At 43.2% G+C, this 21,501-nt stretch overlaps 1 protein-coding gene across 3 annotated transcripts in view; it reads left to right on the forward strand.

Moving 5' to 3' along the window:
* Window positions 1-467: 467 nt before the first annotated feature.
* PIK3CG (phosphatidylinositol-4,5-bisphosphate 3-kinase catalytic subunit gamma) overlaps window positions 468-21,501 on the forward strand; it is a 28,959-nt gene continuing 7,925 nt past the window's right edge. Inside the window, exons 1-7 of one of the 3 annotated variants that reach the window (XM_083401186.1) lie at window positions 468-1,113; window positions 9,515-11,506; window positions 15,961-16,026; window positions 16,145-16,370; window positions 18,196-18,299; window positions 19,145-19,291; window positions 20,867-20,957. In XM_083401186.1, coding sequence (XP_083257312.1) covers window positions 9,527-11,506; window positions 15,961-16,026; window positions 16,145-16,370; window positions 18,196-18,299; window positions 19,145-19,291; window positions 20,867-20,957 — 2,614 coding nt within the window. In that variant the 5' untranslated portion in view covers window positions 468-1,113; window positions 9,515-9,526. Of the gene's footprint in view, window positions 1,114-5,963; window positions 6,265-6,395; window positions 6,536-9,514; window positions 11,507-15,960; window positions 16,027-16,144; window positions 16,371-18,195; window positions 18,300-19,144; window positions 19,292-20,866; window positions 20,958-21,501 lie in introns of those variants that run through there. The other 2 variants (XM_083401185.1, XM_083401187.1) reach the window with 2 other exon arrangements.

Raw genomic sequence — 21,501 nt, forward strand, 5'->3', positions numbered from 1 at the left:
ATTGAAATATACTCAGAGTCGCAAAGTGATTTCATGCTCTTTATTCAGCTCATAGTGGTGAGGAGGAATGAATGAAAGTCCCCTCAAAGTATCTGCCTTATATACATTATTTACACAATGGGCTGCACATGATTGGCTAATTCCGGAATTCTACTGTAAGCCAATCAGGTTGTGGATTTGCTTCTATCTGGAGAATGATTGGGTGGTTCCTGCCAAGCAATCATACTGCTGCATTGTTCTAGGACCAATCAGACTGCTGCATTCTGAATCCTATTGTTCTAGGACCAATCAGACTGCTGCAGTTTGGATCCTATTCAACTCAGTACATAACATGCATATTCCTGCATTGCAGGGGGTTGGACTAGATGATCCTCAGGGTCCCTTCCAACTCTACAGTGCTATGATTCTGCGACTTTCTCATAGTTTGTTTTTATGCGTTTTTATTATTATTTAGGCCTCACAGAACTTTATTCAGTTGTGCACGGATTCCTTCCCTTTCTAACGTTTTGCCTTTGAACCTCTGTTTAAGAGAGGATCCGTTCCTCGCTCTCCGACCGGTTCGCATTTTTATTTAGCTAAGTTTCTTCTGCGAACTCGCCTGGGCCTCGGACTGGCGGCCCTTACTCTGCCCCGGACTCTTCACGAGGCCAAACTTCGCTTTCCGCCCCACGACAGACAGTTGAGGGCCGGTGAGGAAGAAAACTCCTGCCTCCGGCCGGTGACCGCGACCCTCCTGCGGCCCAGGCCGGGCCCTGCGGCGGCCTCCTTTCCCCTCAGAAGGAGCCGCTCGGCGCTGGCTCGGGCCTACCCTCTTCCCGCCTTTCCTAGGCCGCGCTGCCTTTCGCCTTTCGGGAGGAAGGGGGCGAGAGAGAGGCCTCCTCCGCCGCCTGGGCAGGTGCTGGGCAGCTCCCGCCCTCCGGCCTGAAGGAAGCCGCGGCTCCTCAGAGGCGTTTCTGGGAAGGGCCCTGCCGGGGCAACGAGAGGACGCGGGGGCAACCGAGCCGGCCGCCGGCCATGTAAACAAGCGCAGCCCTCGCTGCGGGGCTCAGGCAGGCAGGCAACCTGCGTGCGCGGCGGAAGGCAGGCGGGCTCGCTCTCCCCTTGGCGGCCTCAGTAAGTAGAGCGAGGAACCCGGGAGGAGGAGGAGGGCAGCGTGCATGTGTGGATGCGTGGACGCGTGTGTGTTCGTCGCCCTGCTCCGACGTTCTCTCTGGCGGCGACTTCCTCCTCCTCCTCCTCCAGAAAGTCGTACCTGCCGCTCATCCAGCTCCTCACCTGGAGGAGGAAAAGCGGCAGGCAAAACTCTCCGCCTAACTTTGGGGTAGTTGGGTCTCGCAGCAGTAAGAAAACTTTGCTAAAAAGTTGAATAATCGGTTGGGCATCTCGCTGGTCTCGTGTTGAACATTAGTTTCATTCTGGTGCGCTGCTGCTGTAATAGGGAATTCGGGGGGAAATAATAATACTAAAAAAAAGGATGTTCTAAAAATTAATAGTTGGAAAGGTATTGTGTCAAAAAGACACACACACACGGAGGTTTTGGTAGATGCAAATGAAACTTTTTGCTGGTTAAGACACCCCCCCAACACACATTTTTTTCACTGCTATCCCTGGTCTCAAAGAGAGTAAGAAATAGATTGTGAGAATAGTTAGGTGTTTTTGTGTTGGAAGTTACATATTACAAATGTAAAGGACGCAAAGTGTTTTAGACGCTTGCCCTGCGTTTCTAAGGCTTTTTGTAGTCTCTCGAACTCTGCCCCATTATTTTAGGCTCCAGTTTAAGCTCCTGTTCCTGGAAATGCCTTTACACAAGCAAAAGCTCTATCCAAGGGACTGTGTATAAGTATTTGCATGGCTAGACATTAGGGCATGGGCGAATGCCTTTTTGAAACACAACTCTCCTCCTGCTTGGTGTTTAGGAGATGTCAGGCGCAGTTTTTTTGGAAGTATATTTTAGTAATGAAAAAATTCAAATGAGCAGTAACATATTCAAAGTTATTTGTGTGTTTTAACATTCATTTCTACAAATGAAGACCGGTTTCCTCCTTAGTCAGTCATTAATGTTTCTCATAGCACATTAGGGGCACAAAAGAGAAATGTAGTTTTGCAAAAAGCATGTTTAATAGGGGTGTTCAGCGGCTCTGTATAAGCTATCACAACTCAAACAGGTGCCTTGCAGGTGCTTTTTCTTGCCTAAGTCAAACTGTGGTTTTAGCAAGGTGTTCTGAGTTAGAGCAAGGACTCCCTGAAAGCCTTGCTTTTCTCTGTTGATTCAGGTCACCAAAAAAGCAAATTGAAATTGATAAAGGTGATGCCCTGTGAATTGAAGAGCAGGAGAGGAGTAGCTTCTTTTGATGAACAGATCTAGTTTTTCATTGGAGGCAGTTATTTTACCAGGGCTCTCCAATTACTGTACAGTGCTTTTGGGAGATGGATGTTGACATAAATAATTTGTTCCATGTACTTGTTGCAAGTCCGTCCATTCCCTGGCTTATTGTTTCAGGCACATGTGAAACTGTCAAATGTTTCATATGAACATAACCAGCGTTTCTCTTTATTATTGTTGTTGTTTAGTCGTTTAGTCGTGTCCGACTCTTTGTGACCCCATGGACCAGAGCACGCCAGGCACTCCTGTCCTCCACTGCCTCCCGCAGTTTGGTCAGACTCATGTTTGTAGCTTTGAGAACACCGTCCAGCCATCTCTTTATTATACACTGTTTTATTATCTTAACAATTCAAATATACTGAAGGCATTGCATGAACCAGTTGGAAGCCAAAGCAGCTTAATTGCCAGATTGTTGGGCCCTGCATGGTAATGCTGGAAGCAGTACATGTGCGTTTATAGGTTCCCTTGTCAATGGAGTATCTTGATTGATTTGTCAGTGCCTTGTCTCACCTTACAATGAAAACAAGCATTGCTATGACAGTGAGGATTCCTAGGCCTTGGTGCAGCAGTTTGGTGGTTGCAAGGGTGAAAAGGACTAGCCTCCAGTGTTTGAGATCCAGCAGGCCTTTTGGTGCATTGAATATGCTTCAGATGCATAGTGTGGACCTGCTAACCAGTGATGAGAGTAGCATCCCAGGTTAGATAAGAATTGCATCACTCATATGATGAAGATGGATGTTCTGCCTTAGTAGCTGAGCGCGGGATCTTTCTGTATCCCTGTGAATTGCAAGAGATACTTAGCATTCACAGCTAAGCGCAAAGCAGAGTAAGGACCAGCTTCCAGAATTCTTAAAACATTTTAGTTACAGCCTTTAAACGAATCATCACCTACTCATTTTCTTTTCCACCACGTGCTTGCCTCCTTCAAGGCACAGCCAGAGTTCATGCTCAATGAGAAGTGGGAGATGTTGAGTGGCTTTAAATTACTGATGTTGCTACTTGCTCCACCTCTTATAAGGTAGAAAACATGGCTGAAATCCCTTGCTGTCAGGTGCCTGCTAAGTGGGCTGGATCCAAATGAATTCGCTGCTGTGACTGCACATTGTCTTTTGTTTTGTTTTGCTTTGTTCCCTTACAGAGTTGCCCTTGCAGGTTTTTATGTCAAGAAAATACTTTCTGCGAATATGGCAAATTGTTTCTACCACAAAGATTGCCCCCACCCCCCAGCAGAGCTTGTTAGCTTCGAAGCTCATTCTTGACTCTGACAGAATTAGGTACAAATTGACAAAATCATTAGAGGTGACTTGGTTCATCTTAACAGCAAGCACATTTTTTTCTTCTGGGAAAATACAATGTTTCAGTGATATTAGCAAATTCTGTAGTTCAGGACTGCAGTATTTTGGGACAGCAAAATATCTTCTTGCAAGTGGGCCCTCTGCAAGATTTCGGGGGGGGGCACTCAGATTTGGGTGGGAATAACCAAAACCCCAGTATATGTCATTGTGGGTGACTAGCTGTCTTGGTCTAGACTAGTACCCATCAATCAAAAAACACATCTCTGGAACCTGTAATAGTTTCATTAAAAGACTGCAGATCTTCTCATCAATTGATGGTGTGTACCATCTGTATTCTTGCAGGCCCCGAAACCTTCCCTCCATTTTTATTTCCCAGAGCAATAGTCTGTAGATGCTTGCTCTATTCCAATGATCTTGGTGCTCTGCATCGCTTCTGTTACTAATAACATATATCAAAAACAAGCCCAGTTCCTTTATTTGTTGACTTCCTTAGATTGCTTGCTTAAAAGAGGAAATACTGTTTCATATAACATTAAACCATCCACATTTTTGGATGACTTAGGCTGCATATGCACCATAGATTTAAAACACATTGCTGCTTAAAGGAATCCTGGGAACTGTAGCTTTGTGAAGGATAAACTAGTTCCCAGGATTCTTTTTGGGAAGGGAGGGGGGCAAATGTACTTTAAATGTATGGTTTGTATGTAGCCCTAGTGGCTTGCATGCTCCTCCCTCCTTGAGTCATGCTTGCTTTTAGTTTCACATAATCTTGGTGTAGTGAGTCCTGGTTAGCAACAAACAGTGGTTACAGTAGTTGCTAGCCAAGCCAGCTTCATACCATAAAGCACGGGTGTCAAACACAAGGCCCGCAGGCCGAATCTGGCCCGCCAGACCTCGTCATGTGGCCCGTGTAGCCGCCAGCCCAGCGGAGGAAGGCGGAGGGGAAGGCAAAGGCCAGCAGCCTTGCTCCGCCGGAGGCGCCCCGACGCTGTGTTTCCCTCACGAGGAGACGGGCGAGGAGGTCGCCGAGCAGCCGTCGCCGCCACCTTGCCGCCTCGCCTGGGCCATAGGGATGGCGCACCGCCTGCGAGGTGAGTCGCCGCCCGGCCGGGCCCTTCTGTCGCCCTTCCCGGCTCGCATCTCTCCTGTTTCACCTTATTACTTTTATGTTACTCGCGAGTCTTCTGCTATGAAGACAGATGCAAATAATCCGTTTAGCCGTTCAGCTCCTCTGCAATCTCCATAAAAAAAAAAAAAAAGCTCAACAATTTCAACCCTAAAAAAAGCGCAACAACTTTGGTTGGCCCTCACGGCCCTTCACTTCATCAAATCTGGCCCTCCTTGAAAAATGTTTGGGCACCACTGCCATAAAGGTATGGGTAATCAAGCAGGCTTGTTTAGCAACTAACCATTGCTTGTTTTAAACCAGGATTCCTGGCTCGGGCATAAGTAGCAGTGTGGGATAGGAGCATGTACTTCAGTTAGGCTTGCTGGGGCTCATTAATGTGATGCTCAGCTTTGGTTTAGTATAATAATAATAATAATAATAATAATAATAATAACAACTTTTACCCTGCCCATCTGGCTGGGTCTCCCCAGCCACTCTGGGTGGCTTCCAACAGGAGATTAAAACACACATCTAGTGTTAGATCTGAACCAGAAAGTTTTACAGCTTAAACAACATGGTGTGTGTTTATCCAATTACAGTAGTACCTTGGTTTAAGAAGAGTCCGGTTTAAGAAGAATTGGTTAACAAACTCTGCAAAACCAGAAATAGTGTCTTGGTTTGAGAACTTTACCTCGGTCTAAGAACGGAATCCGAACGGTGGAAGGGCACCGGCGGCAGGAAAGCGCGCTTCAGTTTAAGAATGGTTTTGGTTTAAGAACGGACTTCTGGAACGGATTAAGTTTGTAAACCGAGGTACCACTGTACTGGTTGTTATTATCAACAAGTTACTAGCAGGCCAGTGTTTCTCAGACTGTTTGAGCTCGGTCCCACCCTTCTAAGCTTGATTTAACATCTAGCTTCCCCAACCCAGTAGCAATAATTTGTTCTACACATAAGCATGTTGTGTACATTCAGCCTGCTGCTGTGTGCAAGGATCTATGGGTGGGCTCATGAATCCAACATTGGCATTAGAAAAAGAATAGGACAGAGCATCTCTGATCCCTCCTAAATCACACATAGGGAAATGCCATTGGTACAAAGCAGATGCACTTTGCAAAATGTATTGGGATGGGTCAGACTTCTAGATCCAACATGGATCAGGGAGGACTCTCTGTCAGGGGGCATTTAACCCAGCTAAATCTTGGTGGCGATTGGGAAGAAGACTGCACCTGCCTCAGAGTCGGATCCCTCCCTGGAACTTCATAGAACCCACTCCAAGTGTTCTGTGCCTCCCAGGAAGGCATGGTTCAGTTGGGGATCCACTAAGAATAGTTTATTACCAAATATGATTCATAGTCTGCTGTTTTCCTTTATGCTGAATTAATTCACTTCCTATTTATTCTTTTGAGCAACTTTTAGCGTATGTCTCCACATGTATGCGTGAAAAACCGGTTCCTCTTTTTAAAGTTGCTATTACGGTAAGCATGTATTTGACTGCTTGTAACAGGAAAAGCATCAAATATATATATATATATTGCAATCCTCTTTATAACCAAGTGGGTTAAAGCTTCCTTCCTGGTTACTAGAGCACTTCCTTTGCATCTGCTTATGAAGACAAACAAGAAAAGCGGAACAGCCTATACAAACTACTCTTCATGTTGTGAATGATTGTCATTTTAAAGCAGCCAGACTTAAAATCTGTACAGATGAGTCTTCTCCAGGAGCTCAGTTTCTGCTTTGCAGTTGGGGGTAATGTTTTGTTAAATGTTGCATCCGTGTTTTAAAATGGTGTTTCCTATCAGTTGGCTCTTAGAAAACTAAGAATGCTGTTCCGTAGTTTATGACATCCCATTTCGGGTTGGTTGTGTTCCCATCTTTCTTTTGAAAGCTTTATGGGAAGTTAAAAGTTGGGGAAGGGGTTACCGACAGGTAGGTTTGTGCATTTAAAATCCATTCTGAAAAAAATGCTATTGTTGAGCAACACAGTTCTATATAAGAAGGGGAAACTAAACCAGGGATAGTCTAGCTTGGTTAACTTTCATTTCATTTGATGTAGCAGAATTGAAACAGTAAGGACATTAGCAGATAAGGGGAAAGTCAGAATGTACTTGAGACAAACTGGGGGGGAAATCCAACCTTCTCTGCTTGTGAGCTCCCAGAAGGCATGATTGGCTCCTCCTTGAAAATAATATACTGGACGAGATGGTTTTAGGTCTGATCTTAACTATGTTGTTGTTGTTGTTGTTGTTGTTGTTTTAAAACCCTCTTGCCTATGCATTTCGATCTTCTGTGGAGTCTTTTTACCTCTCTTTGACAAGCTGTGTTATTGTTTTGACAATGTTTGTGTTTTATTGTAAATGTAGTAAATATAGAGTGATATACATGGGACAGCTAATTTATTAAGTACATACTTTCTGATCTGCATACTGATTCAATTAGCGAGTAAAGGCATTGTTAAATATTATTGTTATCCAGGCATACGAGGCTGATAATTCAAGAGTGCTTCTAGGGTTTTAGCATATCTAGGAAAGGTTGCCAACTTAAATATTTGGAAAGGTTGTGCTTAATTTCCTATTAAAGAAAAGTGACATAAATTGTGGTGTTGATGGGATGGGAAAGAATATTAACATCTCTTATGCAGGGCTGTAAAAATATTTTCAGTTCCCAGGCTTCAGCTTTAGTATTTTTGGAGCCAGAATAAAAACTGTGTGGCTGAGCACAACCAAACCCTGGGGATTTTTGATTTTTTTTAACTTTGGGTAATTATCACAGTAGCCTAGCAAACATTATTTGAATGAATGGCTTGCGATTTATAATTTAACATTATTATAAGGGGCATTTTGGGGTGCTTTTTTGAGTGCTGATTGTGTTTTATTTAAGAACCAACCAAGCAGAAAGTCTAAAATTAAAAAAAAAAAGATAACTGAAGCTGCTGAATAGCAGAGAAAATGGTTCGAGGTGAAGTTCTATTCCTGAAGCTAAGCAGGTTTTGGCCTGGTCAATATCTGGATGAGTATCCTGTTCTTCCGTTGTTTACACAGTCTTTCCCTTGATCTGGAATTTCTGTTTTAGTTGCTGCATGGTGTTGTTAATGAGTTTGCTTTACTGTATATTTTAACAATTTAAATGTTTCTGTAACTTGCATTTATACTTTGCAAATGGCTTAGAAGCCTACGTATGAGTTTGTTGATGATATAAATGAAATAGAAAGCATTCACTCAACCAAGAAAGAATCTCTTTAACCTTGAGGTTTAGGGTTCACAGACTCAAATCTGAAGTTTGAAGATCAGTATAGTGTTGTAGTACAATCTGAAAGCTTTTCCATATGTCATCTGCTGCCGTTATGAGGCAATAGATTATATATAAAAACCCTACTTTGAGTTGGATCTAGACATGCCCTTCTGCAAATTAAAGAGCTCCTTCCATTGACAGAAGGGATTCTGATCCAGTAGATCAGTGGTTTCCAAAGTAGGTGGGGGGAAGGGGGATTACCAGGCACTAGGAAGCAAGTGTGTGTGTGCTGTAAGTAAAAATGACTATCAGACTTTGAAGAGCTGGTTTCACTGGTTTAAATTCAATTTTGTTGGATAAAACAAATATAAAATTCCACTGGATTTTCAATAAATGTAAAATTAATGTTTACTGTTTGAATTTTATTGGGTTATTATCTTCCCTCGGGGGGAGGGTGTTCAAACTGCTGTTTGGAATAATGGTTTTCATAGGAAATTTCATAGGACAGGGGGCATTGAACCAAGGGGGTGGTGGTCCAAAAAAAGATTGGGACTCCAGTAGAGGCTCCTCTTCAGCTGCCCCTTTCACCAGGGGGCAAAACAAAGACCCAGTTTGGCACTCCCCGTGCACATTCGCGTACACACAGGCTGGGAACCTCAATGGCACCTCTCTGGAGGCTTCATCTGGGGCAGAAAACCTGGCTAGCCCCCACCCCACCTTGTACTACTCCCCCCCTATCCCAGATGGTACCCCACCCTCTCATATGCTTTCTGAAGGGCATGGGGTGGCTGCAGGGGAAGGTGGAATCAGGAAGAGTTGTGTCCTCTGCTGCTAAGAGGAGAAATCCATTAGTGGAACTCCACTTGTGATTAGTGCAGATAGCCTTTTTGGCTGGATTGCATCCATTTTTTCCTGAAGTTAAGCTGTTTTAAATACTATTGAAGGCACTCAAAGGGACTTAAAAATGCTTTAACTTTGGCTGGCTCATGTCTGCTGTCATTTATGTAAACCTGATGGTGATGATTGAATTCAATGAAAATTCAGCAGAAAAAAATTAACTGAAAATTAAGCAGAACTATGCTGATAACGGGACGCGGGTGGCGCTATGGGTTAAACCACAGAGCCTAGGACTTGCCCATCAGAAGGTCGGCAATTCGAATCCCCGCAATGGAGTGAGCTCCCATTGCTCGGTCCCACCTGCCCACCTAGCAGTTCGAAAGCACGTCAAAGTGCAAGTAGAGAAATAGGTACCGCTCCAGCGGGAAGGTAAACGGCGTTTCCATGCGCTGCTCTGGTTGGCCAGAAGCGGCTTAGTCATGCTGGCCACATGACCCGGAAGCTGTACGCCGGCTCCCTCAGCCAATAAAGCGAGATGAGCGCCGCAACCCCAGAGTCGGTCACGACTGGACTTAATGATCAGAGGTCCCTTTACCTTTACCTTTTTATGCTGATAACAAAGGACTTAAAATGACCTGATCTTTTCTCTTGTGTTCCTAGTCTTCCTGTGGTATGGAGTTGGTGAGCAGTGAACAACCTGTTGTTATGAGAGACGACAACAAACGAAGAAGGAGAAGGATGAAGCCACACTCCACAGCAAGCAACTTGTCTTCAACTGAATTGATATCCATTGAGTTCATTCTACCTACAAGCAACATGCTAATAGATATAGCCAGCAACTGTACAGTAGAGCAGATGAAAGCACAAGTTTGGATGCGAGCAATAGAGAGGAACCAGACCTCGGATTTCTACCATAAATTCACTCCGGATCAATTTGTTCTTCAGTACCAAAAGAAGGGACAGTGGTATGAAATTTATGACAAACATCAAATAATACAGACGCTTGACTGTATATTGTATTGGAAAGTGCTACAGAAGAAAGTGGGCAAAATTCACGTGATCCAAAAGCAGAAGCCCACAGAGGACGTTCAGAAGTTTCAAAAGCAACTCAATTATTTGATTGGCTATGATGTTACTGATGTCAGTAATGTTCACGATGACGAGCTGGAATTTGCTCGACGCAGGTTAGTCACTCCACGGACAATTGAAGTAACCTGCAGAGATCCAAAATTGTATTCAATGCACCCTTGGATTACCTCCAAACCACTCCCAGACTACTTGCTTAGTAAAATTGTCAATAATAATATTTTAATAAATATACACAGAGGAACAACTAGCCAAAAGATTAAAGTACCTATTGAGGACAGTCCAGATCTCATCCTTCAGAGTTTTTTCACCAAAATGGCAAAGAAGAAATCTTTGATGAATATTCCTGAAGATTACAGCGAGCTTAACTTTGTTCTGAGGGTGAGTGGCAGGGATGAGTATATTGTAGGAGACACACCTCTCAAAAACTTCCACTGGATAAGGCAGTGCCTCAAGAATGAGGATGAAATTCACCTGGTCCTGGATGAGCCACCTGACCCAAACCAGGATGAGGTGCAAAAAGAGGAGTGGCCCTTAGTGGACGACTGCACTGGAGTGTCAGGATACCATGAACAGCTGACAATAGACGGCAAGGATCACGAGAGAGTATTCACTATATCATTGTGGGATTGCAACAGGAAATTCAGGGTCAAAATAATTGGCATTGATATCCCTGTGCTTCCAAGAAACACAGACCTTACTGTTTTTGTTGAGGCTAATATTCAACATGGGCAGCAGCTCCTTTCACAGAAAAGAACTACAGCTAAACCATTTACTGAAGAAGTCCTGTGGAATACTTGGCTTGAGTTTGATATCAAGATTAAAGACTTGCCCAAAGGGGCACTTCTGACCCTGCAGGTATATTGTGGCAAAGCACCAGCTTCGTCTGGAAAGGCCAACCTCCATTTGCATGATTCCCCAAGTTCTGACGCTAAATGCAAAACCCAGCTTCTCTATTATGTAAACATTTTGTTGATAGACCACCGGTCCCTGCTCCGGACTGGTGACTACGTGCTTCATATGTGGAAATTTCCAGGCAAAGGGGAAGAGCAGGGAAGTATAAATGCTGATAAGCTTACTTCAGCCACAAATCCAGATAAGGACAATTCCATGGCTGTCTCCATTGTCCTGGACAAATACTGCCACCCCATAGCCTTGCCCAAACACAAGATAGCATCTGATCCACAAGCGGACAGGGCCAGAGCTGAAATGCCCAACCAACTGCGCAAACAGCTTGAGGAGATCATAGCCACTGACCTGCTTAATCCACTTACCCCTGAAGACAAAGAGTTACTGTGGCATTTCCGATATGAAAGTATAAAGCACCCAAAGGCATACCCTAAGCTGCTTAGCTCTGTGAAATGGGGACAGCAAGAAATAGTAGCTGAAACATACCAATTATTATCCAAGAGAGATGCTTGGGACCAAAACACCTTGGATGTTGGATTGACAATGCAACTTCTAGATTGCAACTTTTCCGATGAAAACGTGAGAGCGATGGCGGTGCAAAAACTGGAGGGTTTAGAAGATGATGATGTTCTTCATTATCTCTTGCAGCTAGTTCAGGTATGATGGATATTCCTTCCATTTTTTCTTTTCTTTTTAAGGGAACGTGAAATGCTTTGGGCAGCATGATGGGCATACATCTATTGCCTGGTGCACCTGAATGTGTGAACTGATCATACAGTGGTGCCCCGCAAGACGAATGCCTCGCAAGACGGAAAACCCGCTAGACGAAAGGGTTTTCCGTTTTGGAGGTGCTTCGCAAAACAAATTTGCTATGGGCTTGCTTCGCAAGACGAAAATGTCTTGCGATTCCTGGGGTTTTTTTTCCCCTCCCCCCTTTTTCCCCAAGCCCCTAAGCCACTTAACAGCTGTTCGCTAAGCAGCTTAACAGCTGATCGCTAAGCCGCTTAACAGCTGATCTAAGCCGCTTATCAGCTGATCTAAGCCGCTAATAGCCTTTTAGCAGCTAATCCGCTAACCCCTTAAGCCTTTAATAGCCGCTAATAGCCTTTTAGCAGCTAATCCGTTAATCCCTTAAGCCTTTAATAGCCGCTAAACCGCTAATAGCGCTAATAGCGCTAATCCGCTAATGGGCTTGCTTCGCAAGACGAAAAAAACCGCAAGACGAAGAGACTCGCGGAACGGATTCTTTTCGTCTTGCGAGGCACCACTGTACTGCCTTTCAGGTCCCCCTCAGTTGGAATGAGGAATCTTTTTCAGCTTGAGGTGCACATTCTGTTCTGAACAGCCTTACAGGGGGGACATGCCAGTGGTGGGTGGGGCCAGAAGCAAAAGTGGGTGGAGCAGTTAATGTAAATTTCTCCTCTATGCAGGCTAATTTCCATGCACACTCTGTCCTCAGTCCTGGCAAGCAAAAAGCATTATCAGGGTTCAGTGACACATTTCATCCAGGCAAAAATGCTCAGGTTGACTCCTGGACTTGAGGTTCTCCAGTACTAGGTGATATGACTTACCTCATGTCTGTTGTGTCCATTCAGAAGTGCAAGTTTCCAGTTGATTTTGCAGCCATCCATTGCTCAGCATAAATGTATGGAGTAGTCAATATATCCAAAGTTCTCCTTTTAACCACAGAATCTTTGCCTGTGTAAGAGTAGTAGAACAGCATTCTAACCAACCAATGTGCTTTTGTATACCTCCATCCCCTATAGGATTCTTGTTTTGCTGCTGGCTTTTCTTTGTATGTCAACCACCTTAGTACATCTTCTTGAAATGAAAGGAAGTATATCAGTTGTTTTAATAATTCCCAAGGGCATAATTTAAAGGAGGGAAGTGCTAACTTGTGTTTAGGTCAAAGTACCCTGTGTTGCACTAAAAAATTAAAATTCCTCTTGTCAGCTGACAAGTGTACCCTTGGTGAAAATGCCCCAATGTGGTAAAATTGCATGTTACATCTTAAAATGAAATGTGTTTCAGAACACAGCAGCTTCCTGACTTGTCTCTGTGCACACATTTGCAAGGTTCTTTTAACACAAGAACCCTGTGGAGAAAAGTAATTTTGTGTTAGTTTATTATCCTCAAAAAGTAGTCACATGAATTTGTCTATTATCAGGGCTTGGGAGATTATGAATTTGATGGACCAAGTGGCTCTTTACTCTCCTATTATAAAAGGCAGAATGGTGAGGAGTGGGTTTGCAGTGAGAAGTAGAATAACCCCTGCAATTGCTCATATCACGTGGTCTTGTAACTTTTATTGGCAAGTGAAGTTGCTCGATCATAAAAAAAGATGAAAATGCTTTTGAATTTGGTGAGAATTCTACTTTTGACATAATCCTGTCTAACACCTCCCTCCCCAATATTTCATTTAGGCTGCAATCCTAACCCCACTTACCTGGGAGTAAAGCCTGTTGAGTTCAATAGGACCTCCACAGTGGTGAACAACAGATCAAAATGCAGTAGGATAAAAACACATCCCATTTTACTAAACCAAGACAGCAATCCATCAGTCAAAACAGCAGGATTGGGGAACTCATCAATTTCTCATCAATTGTGATAAAAAGGGAGATTCAAGCCAGAAGAATATCATTTACTTATTTTTGATGGCGTTACAAGCTTGGTGGATCAGGGGAATGCTGTGGACATAGTGTATCTTGATTTCAATACGGCTTTTGACAAAGTCCCCCATGATATTCTTGTGAGAAAGCTGGTTAAATGTGGGTTGAATGAGATAACACTTAGTTGGATTTGTAGCTAGTTGACTGACTGAACCCAGAGTACTCATTAATGCTTCCTCCTCATCCTGGAAAAAAGTGAAAAGGGGGGCACTGCACGGTTGTCCTGGGCCTGTTGTTCAGCGTCTTTATAAACGACTTGAATGAATGAATTGAGGAGATGCTAATTAAATTTGCAGATGACACCATACTGGGAAGGGGTAGCTAATGCTGTAGAAGACAGAATCAGAATTCAGTATGACCTTAACAGAGACTTGGACCTAAACTAACAAAATGAAATTCAATAGGGACAAATGTAAGGTTCTGCACTTAGGCAGAATATAAGATGTGTGACACCTGGCTGACTAGTAGTATATGTGAAAAGGATCTAGGGGTCTTAGTGGATCACAAGCTTAACATGAGTCAACAGTGTGATGTAGCAGCAAGTAAAAGCCAATGCTATTCTAGGTAGCATTAACAGAGGTACTGTATAGTGTCCAGATCAAGGGAAGTAATAGTACCGCTTTATTTTGCCTTTGTCAGACCACACATGGAATACTGTGGTGCCACAATTTAAGAAAGGTGTTGACAAGCGGGAACATGTGCAGAGGAGGGTAACTAAGATGATCAAGGATCTAGAAACCAAGCCTTATGAAGAATATTTGAAGGAGTTAGGAATGTTTAGCCTAGAAAAGAGGAGACTAAAAGGAGATATGATAGCCAACTTTGATTATCTGAAGGGCTGTCACATGGAAGATGGAGCAAGCTTGTTTTCTCCTGCTCTAGAGGGTAGGACTCGAACCAGTGGCTTCAAGTCACAAGAAAGGAGATTCTGACTAAGTGTCAGGAAGAACTTTTTGAGAGTACGAGCTGTTTGACTGTGGAACGAATTCCCTCAGGAGGTTGTGGACTGGCCTTCCTTGGAGGTTTTTAAGTAGAGGTTGGATGGCCATCTGTCATGGATGCTTTAGCTGAGATTCCTGTATGGCAAGGGGTTGGACTAAAAAAAAAAAAAAAAAGCCAATGCAATTCTGGGCTGCACCAATAGGAGTATAGCATCTAGATCAAGGGAAGTAATAGTGCCACTGTATTCTGCTCTGGTCAGACCTCACCTGGAGCACTGTGTCCAGTTCTGGGCACCACAGTTCAAGAAGGACACTGACAAACTGGAACGTGTCCAGAGGAGGGCAACCAAAATGGTCAAAGGCCTGGAAACTATGCCTTATGAGGAACGGCTAAGGGAGCTGGGCATGTTTAGCCTGGAGAAGAGGAGGTTAAGGGGTGATATGATAGCCATGTTCAAATATATAAAAGGATGTCACATAGAGGAGGGAGAAAGGTTGTTTTCTGCTGCTCCAGAGAAGCGGACACGGAGCAATGGATCCAAACTACAAGAAAGAAGATTCCACCTAAACATTAGGAAGAACTTCCTGACAGTAAGAGCTGTTCGGCAGTGGAATTTGCCGCCAAGGAGTGTAGTGGAGTCTCCTTCTTTGGAGGTCTTTAAGCAGAGGCTTGACAACCATATGTCAGGAGTGCTCTGATGGTGTTTACTGCTTGGCAGGGGGTTGGACTCGATGGCCCTTGTGGTCTCTTCCAACTCTATGATTCTATGATTCTATTCTATGATTCTATGACCCTAGGGGGCCCTTCCAGCTTTACAGTTCTATGATTCGCTCCCCCCGCAGCTCATGGGACAAATTTGACTGGGTGGAGTTGCCCACCTGTCAATTATCTGAAGATACATTGACACCAGATGATTTTTTATTTTTGCCTGCAGGAGTCTTCAGAAGCCCCTTTCAAAGCACTGCCTTGCCCTGTGCTTTGTCAACCAGCTGACTGGTGGTGCCTGCAAACTTGCTTTTATCTGTCCCACAGTTCAGGTGTAGGACAGCCTGGCTGAAAGCAACTAAAACATCATTATTTGCTCTGGCATTTCCAGGATGTTAGTTGTTGACAAGGTACTAAGCTGTAGCTTTGCTAGAGCTTTAAGAAGTGGTCGTTTTACTTTCATATTTTTATCTGCTCTTCTTCTGTCTTGCTACACTTAGTAAAGGGAAGATGGATTCTGAGTCAAAATGGTCTGCATGTTTAACTTTCTGATTGTGTCTTTAAAAATTAAAGCATAATCAAACCCATAAACAAATTGTATGTGTGTGTATTCTAGCCTGCTGTGCACCCCACCCCTGGTTACGGCCACCTTAATAATCTTACATTGTATTTGACATTAATGGTATGTAGACCAAAAAAAACCTGGAACTGGAAAGAAAATATGTCTTTGTCTCACATACTGCACAGAAATTAAATGAAATCAGTCTCCACTTACTTTTGTTATCTGTTTTTCAGGCTGTGAAATTTGAGCCTTATCATGACAGTGCATTAGCCCGATTTCTTCTAAAACGAGGCTTAAGGGTAAGTATTCTAAACTCCTTCAATGAAAACGAAATGTACAAATACCGCCAGAATTAAGGCTTTTTAATTGAGAAGATAATCTCGTCTTTTAATACGTTCTCTTCCTCCCACTCAATAGAACAAAAGAATAGGACACTTTTTGTTTTGGTTTTTGAGAAGCGAGATTGCACAGTCCATGCACTATCAGCAAAGGTTTGCTGTGATTCTGGAAGCTTATCTGAGAGGCTGTGGGAAAGCCATGCTGCAAGACTTCATGAAGCAGGTTCAGGTAACTGAGCTGTTGCATAAAGTGACAATGGACATGAAGTCTGTTTCTGCGGAAAAGCACGACGTCACACCTCAAGGTACTTGCAGATCTTCTAAGCACAATCTCACCTGTATGTTAAGCTTTTATTGTGTGTAATGCAGGGATAGGGAAGCTGTGGCCTTTTGATTTTTCCTGAACTACAAATCCCATCATCCTTTGCTATTTGGCCACGTGCTCTGGGGCTGATAGGAGGTAGAGTCTCAACAAGTTCAGGAGGGCCACCAGCACTGTACCTCTAGTGTAATAAAAGGTAACTCGCAAAATTCTGTGGTCCCTTTGCACCCTTGGTAGGCAGTGCAAAATGGAAAGTTGCAAACGGTTCGCTTTTTGTTTTTATACAGCTTACGAAGACCATTTCCCCCCAACCAAGTGTTTCATTCATCTGCTATTTTCAGAACTTTTTATGGTCTGCTCTTTTTAAACCATTGCATTTTTACTGATGCTTTAGTTAGTGCTGCCATTCTAGTGTTGTCTGTGAAATGATGTTTTGAAATGACGTATGTTGTTTATTTGCATTTTGTTCTCTTGGATGTTTCTTTGGTTGTCTTAACAGAAAAGCAGGATTAAGAGAATAACAATAATAACAGCCCCACCCTCATTTTGAGTAGCATCTTTGTTAGCAATTTCAATTCAGATGAGATGCTAATACTCTGGAGTCCGCCACAATAAGTGTTTAATCTGGATTATGACTCCATAAACCAGGCATGTCCAGAGTCCGTTTCAGGGGCCTAATCTGGCCCGCTGGTCAGTTTAATATGGGCCCCGTGGCAGTTTATTTCCTAGGGTAAAATCTTCAACAACTTCAATCCAAAAAAAGAAGCTCAACAACTCCAACCCTAAAATCCTAAAAAAAGCTCAACAACTTTGGTCGGTACTTTGGTTGGTTCCCACGGTCCTTCACTTCATCAAATCTGGCCCACTTCGAAAAAAGTTTGGACACCTCTGCCATAAACAGTAGTGGGGATCCTCCTGCCCATGGGCCTAAATTAGCCTCCCCCCCCCAAATCACCCTATTTGTCCCGTGTGGTCATTTTGGTCAACCCATGATGACCAGTTGTGCTACTAATTTGGCTAAACCAAAAAAGAGAAAAAAGCTGCAATCGCCTTCAAAACCCAGGCCTTGTATAGAGATCTGTGTATTGCTTTGAAGTCCCGTCGACCAGCTGATTGTTGGGGCTTCAAAGCACCGCACACATGTCTATGCAAGCACTGATAATAAATTGATAGTTGAAATTTTCAAGAGCTCTGCACAGCAGGCTTGCACCCACTTTGTTTAATTTCAGACTGTATGGGACCAAGTTTGTTCCAGACTTTCATATTCTGCTTAATTATTTGCAACTCTAAACATTGTACATAAAGCAATCCACACAAAATCCTACAGTAAAACGATAAAAAATGATCATAAAATGGATGCTTAAAATGCCGTAAAATGCCTGCTGGAACAATAAAGTCTTAGTCATATGCCTGAAATTTAGCCTGTTTAATCTCAGTTGGGAGGGAGTTCTGCACAATGCACAGCTTTCAGTGGGTCACCTGATGTTATTGTGACATTAGGTGATGGATTGGTGAGTGGTCCTGCTCAGTAGTCAGTGTTGGCCCATGGAGAGATGAAGTTCTATCGCTTTATCTGGATCTGATTCTCCAGCACTGCCGGAAAAGTTCTAATTAATCTTAAGATTGGAGGCAAACACATCTTCCATTGGTACAGACTTTTTTAATCCACTTCTGGTTAAGAAGTAGGCTGGCTGAGTGTTGCTTACCATGGGACTAGCAATCTCTTGTCCAGGTTGCTGTCCACTATCTCCTGACTAATGGTTTCTGACTGCAGGCCTTTTTTTTTATTTATAATTGTCACTCTTCAGTAATTGCACAGCTCAAACAGAAACTTGAGAAACTACAGGACAGCAAGTTTCCCGACTGCTTTAGAGTTCCATATGACCCTGGTCTGAAAGCAGGAGCACTTGTGGTAAATATAATTTTCTCAAATAATGAATCTGGGGGGTTGAGTTGCAAGCAGGATTGGAGAAGAAAGTAGGATCCCTGAGAAGCAAGAGGGAGAGGTATCAGCATGTTCAGGTGAACCCTAGGATATGCAGACGTACATTTGGTTTTTTTAAAAAACCCCAAAGATGTGAACAAATGAATGAATAAACTGCTTAGTGAGGACTGAGCATGCTCAGTTGTCTCCAGGAGTCATGGAATGTTGAGAGCCAGCTGGAAAATAAAACCGGGAGAGAGTAGAGCAGGGATGCTAGTCCTTTTCGCAGTGCCCAAGGGCTACATTCAAAATTAGCTAACACTTTTGAGGGCTGTATCTCTCTGTGGCACCCTTTCCCCAACACACTTCCACCCTCCCCTTCAGCAAGTTAATGGCAAGAGCAATTTCTCCATTAACTTGCATGGAGACAAGAGGAAGGTTTAGGGAAATTTTTAATGTTTAATGCTGTATTGTGTTTTAAACATTCGGTTGGGAGCCACCCAGAGTGGCTGGGGAAACCCAGCCAGATGGGCAGGGTATTATTATTATTATTATTATTATTATTATTATTAAGCCCTGAAAATTGGGGGGGGGGGGAGCAAATCCTCCAACAGGGACCTTGGGCTATATGTGAAACACCCACCCCCCAATATAATTTTGGCAGATAATTTTAAAGACAGTTTTTTTACATTTATGAACTCTGGGAGTATCTCCATTATTTCCATTATTATTATTATTTCCATTATTTCCATTATTTTAAAACAACTGTTAGATTTGTTAATCTTTGTACATCAGTTCTGGCCGTAGGAAATATATGAGTGTTTATCTTGCAGATAGAAAAGTGTAAAGTAATGGCATCCAAGAAAAAACCGCTTTGGCTAGAATTCAAATGTGCAGATCCCACGTCCTTATCCAATGAAACAATTGGCATCATCTTCAAACATGGAGATGACCTGCGGCAAGACATGCTTATTTTACAGGTATTATCTGCATTATGTTGTGCTGTGAGTTTGCAGGGGAGGAGGTAGATCCTTCTAACCACTGGATCCAGCAAGTGTTTAAAACGGGTCAGCAAACTTTTTCAGCCGGGAGCTGGTCCACTATCCCTCAGACCTTGTCGGAGGCCGGACTATATTTTTGGGAAAAAATGAACAAATTCCTATGCCTCACAGATAACCCAGAGATGCATTTTAAATAAAATCACACATTCTACTAATGTAGAAACACGCTGATTTCCAGACCATCCATGGGCCGGATTGAGAAGGCAGTTGGGCTGGATCTGGCCCCTTGGCCTTAGTTTGCCTACCCATGGTTTAAAATATAAACCAGGCTAATTTCCTGTGTTCAGCTGATTGCCTCGGTGATAGGCCATGAAGAGAACAAAGGAAAGGGGGCTCTGTGCGAGAAGACAAACTGATGGGCCCCCTCCTCCAGCTTGCAGTTAGTTACAAGACAAAGCCAGAGTTTAGAGTTTGTGTTGGTGTGACCTAGAAGTAAAGCAGCAAGTGGGACAGACAGAGCAACATTTGAGAGCAATGTTTGGTTTCTGTTTGAATGCAAAGTTGCCGCTATGGGAGAAACAAGACCCTTTTAGGGTGTTAATGCTGTGAACCCCTTCATTCCAGGCTCAAGTTGTATAGATGTCATTTTTTGCTCATTTTTTTAAACCACAGTTTAATGCCTTAAATCATTGTTTCCAGACATTTGATATTGGGTACATAATAATTACAGGCATATCTCAGAGATACTGCGAGTTCGGTTCATGGGCCAGGATTTTTGTTGCAGAGGCAGTGTTATAGAGGCAGGGGCAGAACCTCAGTTAGTTAAGTATTTTAATTGGTTTTTATTGAATGGGGGGCAGCTGGCTACGCCCATGGTTTCGTTCCAGACCAACGCAATGAAGTGAATATCGCAATAAAGCAAGCCACACAATGTTCTTGGTTTCTCAGTGCATATAAAAGTTATGGTTACATGGTCTGTTAACCCCTTGGCTACAGGGGCAGGAGGGGAGTGGAAAACCCAACTCCAGTCCCAGCCAGCTCCACTCCTGTGGTCAGAAGAGGTACTGCAGCAGCTCCAAGAACAATGAGGAAGGAATCCTCGTTGCAACTGCAGGATAGCCCAAGTAGTATTGCTTTCAAGTTGCAGTGTTGAACCCCTACGTTCGATGAGAATGTATATGGGGCTTCCTTATTCTGACTGGCTTGGAATAGTGTAGGTGCACCCAGCTTTTGGTTTTAATTATATGAGGAATGTCTCAGCCCTTCACACGAATCAGTGCCTTATTCAGAAAGATGACAATGAAATCAGGACAGAAAGATTTGTATAAATTTCACATTTAGCTTTTTATTCTGAAATCCTCTGCTTCTCCGTAGGCTTGCCTCTTCTACAAAATGGATATGTCTTCAATCTTTTTTGTAACCTTAAAACTGCTTCTTAATAGTTATGATTAAACAGTGCAAGCCTAACCGTCTCTACTCGGAAACAAGTCAAGCTGGATTCAGCTAGGAATAGGATTGCAGCCCAAGTCATGGTTGTGTCTTTTGCTTTACCAGATACTTCGAATCATGGAGTCCATCTGGGAGGAAGAATCCTTGGATTTATGTCTGTTGCCATATGGGTGCATTTCTACAGGAAATAAAATAGGTAGAGCATTTAACAAGATCAAAACCCCACGGAACTATCTGGAATTGGGATTTTATTTTTATTTTTGTGTTGGGTTATGTTATACACCAGTCCTACTTGACTTCCCCTTGCACAAAGAGACCCTTAACCTCAGGGTTGTGGGTTCAAGCCCCACGTTGGGCAAAAGATTCCTGTATTGAAGAGGGTTGGACTAGATGACCCTGATGGTCCCTTCCAACTCCACAATTCGATGAATACAATAGCAAGGTTCTAAGAAAGCAGTATGCATGGAGGAGACCATGTTTAATGCTTTCTCTAGAGTAACTTTGCTGTCGACACTTGCCTTTCTGTATTTTTTTTCTCTGCTTCATATGTGCATCAAATTCATGTCCCTTGACCATCTTTGAAGTAAACTAGAGCAATGCATCAATGAGAGCAAGTTGTGTTTGATCTGTGTGTGTATCAAACATATTCCTGCTCAGGTACATTTTTTCAGCTATTGCTGTCATCTGTTTTGAAGTTGTTTTTCCTCCCAACGTGGAAGTAGGCAATGACTCTCCTTCCT

This window comes from Podarcis tiliguerta (genome assembly GCF_965153285.1).
Source record: "Podarcis tiliguerta genome assembly, chromosome: 10".
Classification (NCBI taxonomy): Eukaryota; Metazoa; Chordata; class Lepidosauria; order Squamata; family Lacertidae; genus Podarcis; species Podarcis tiliguerta.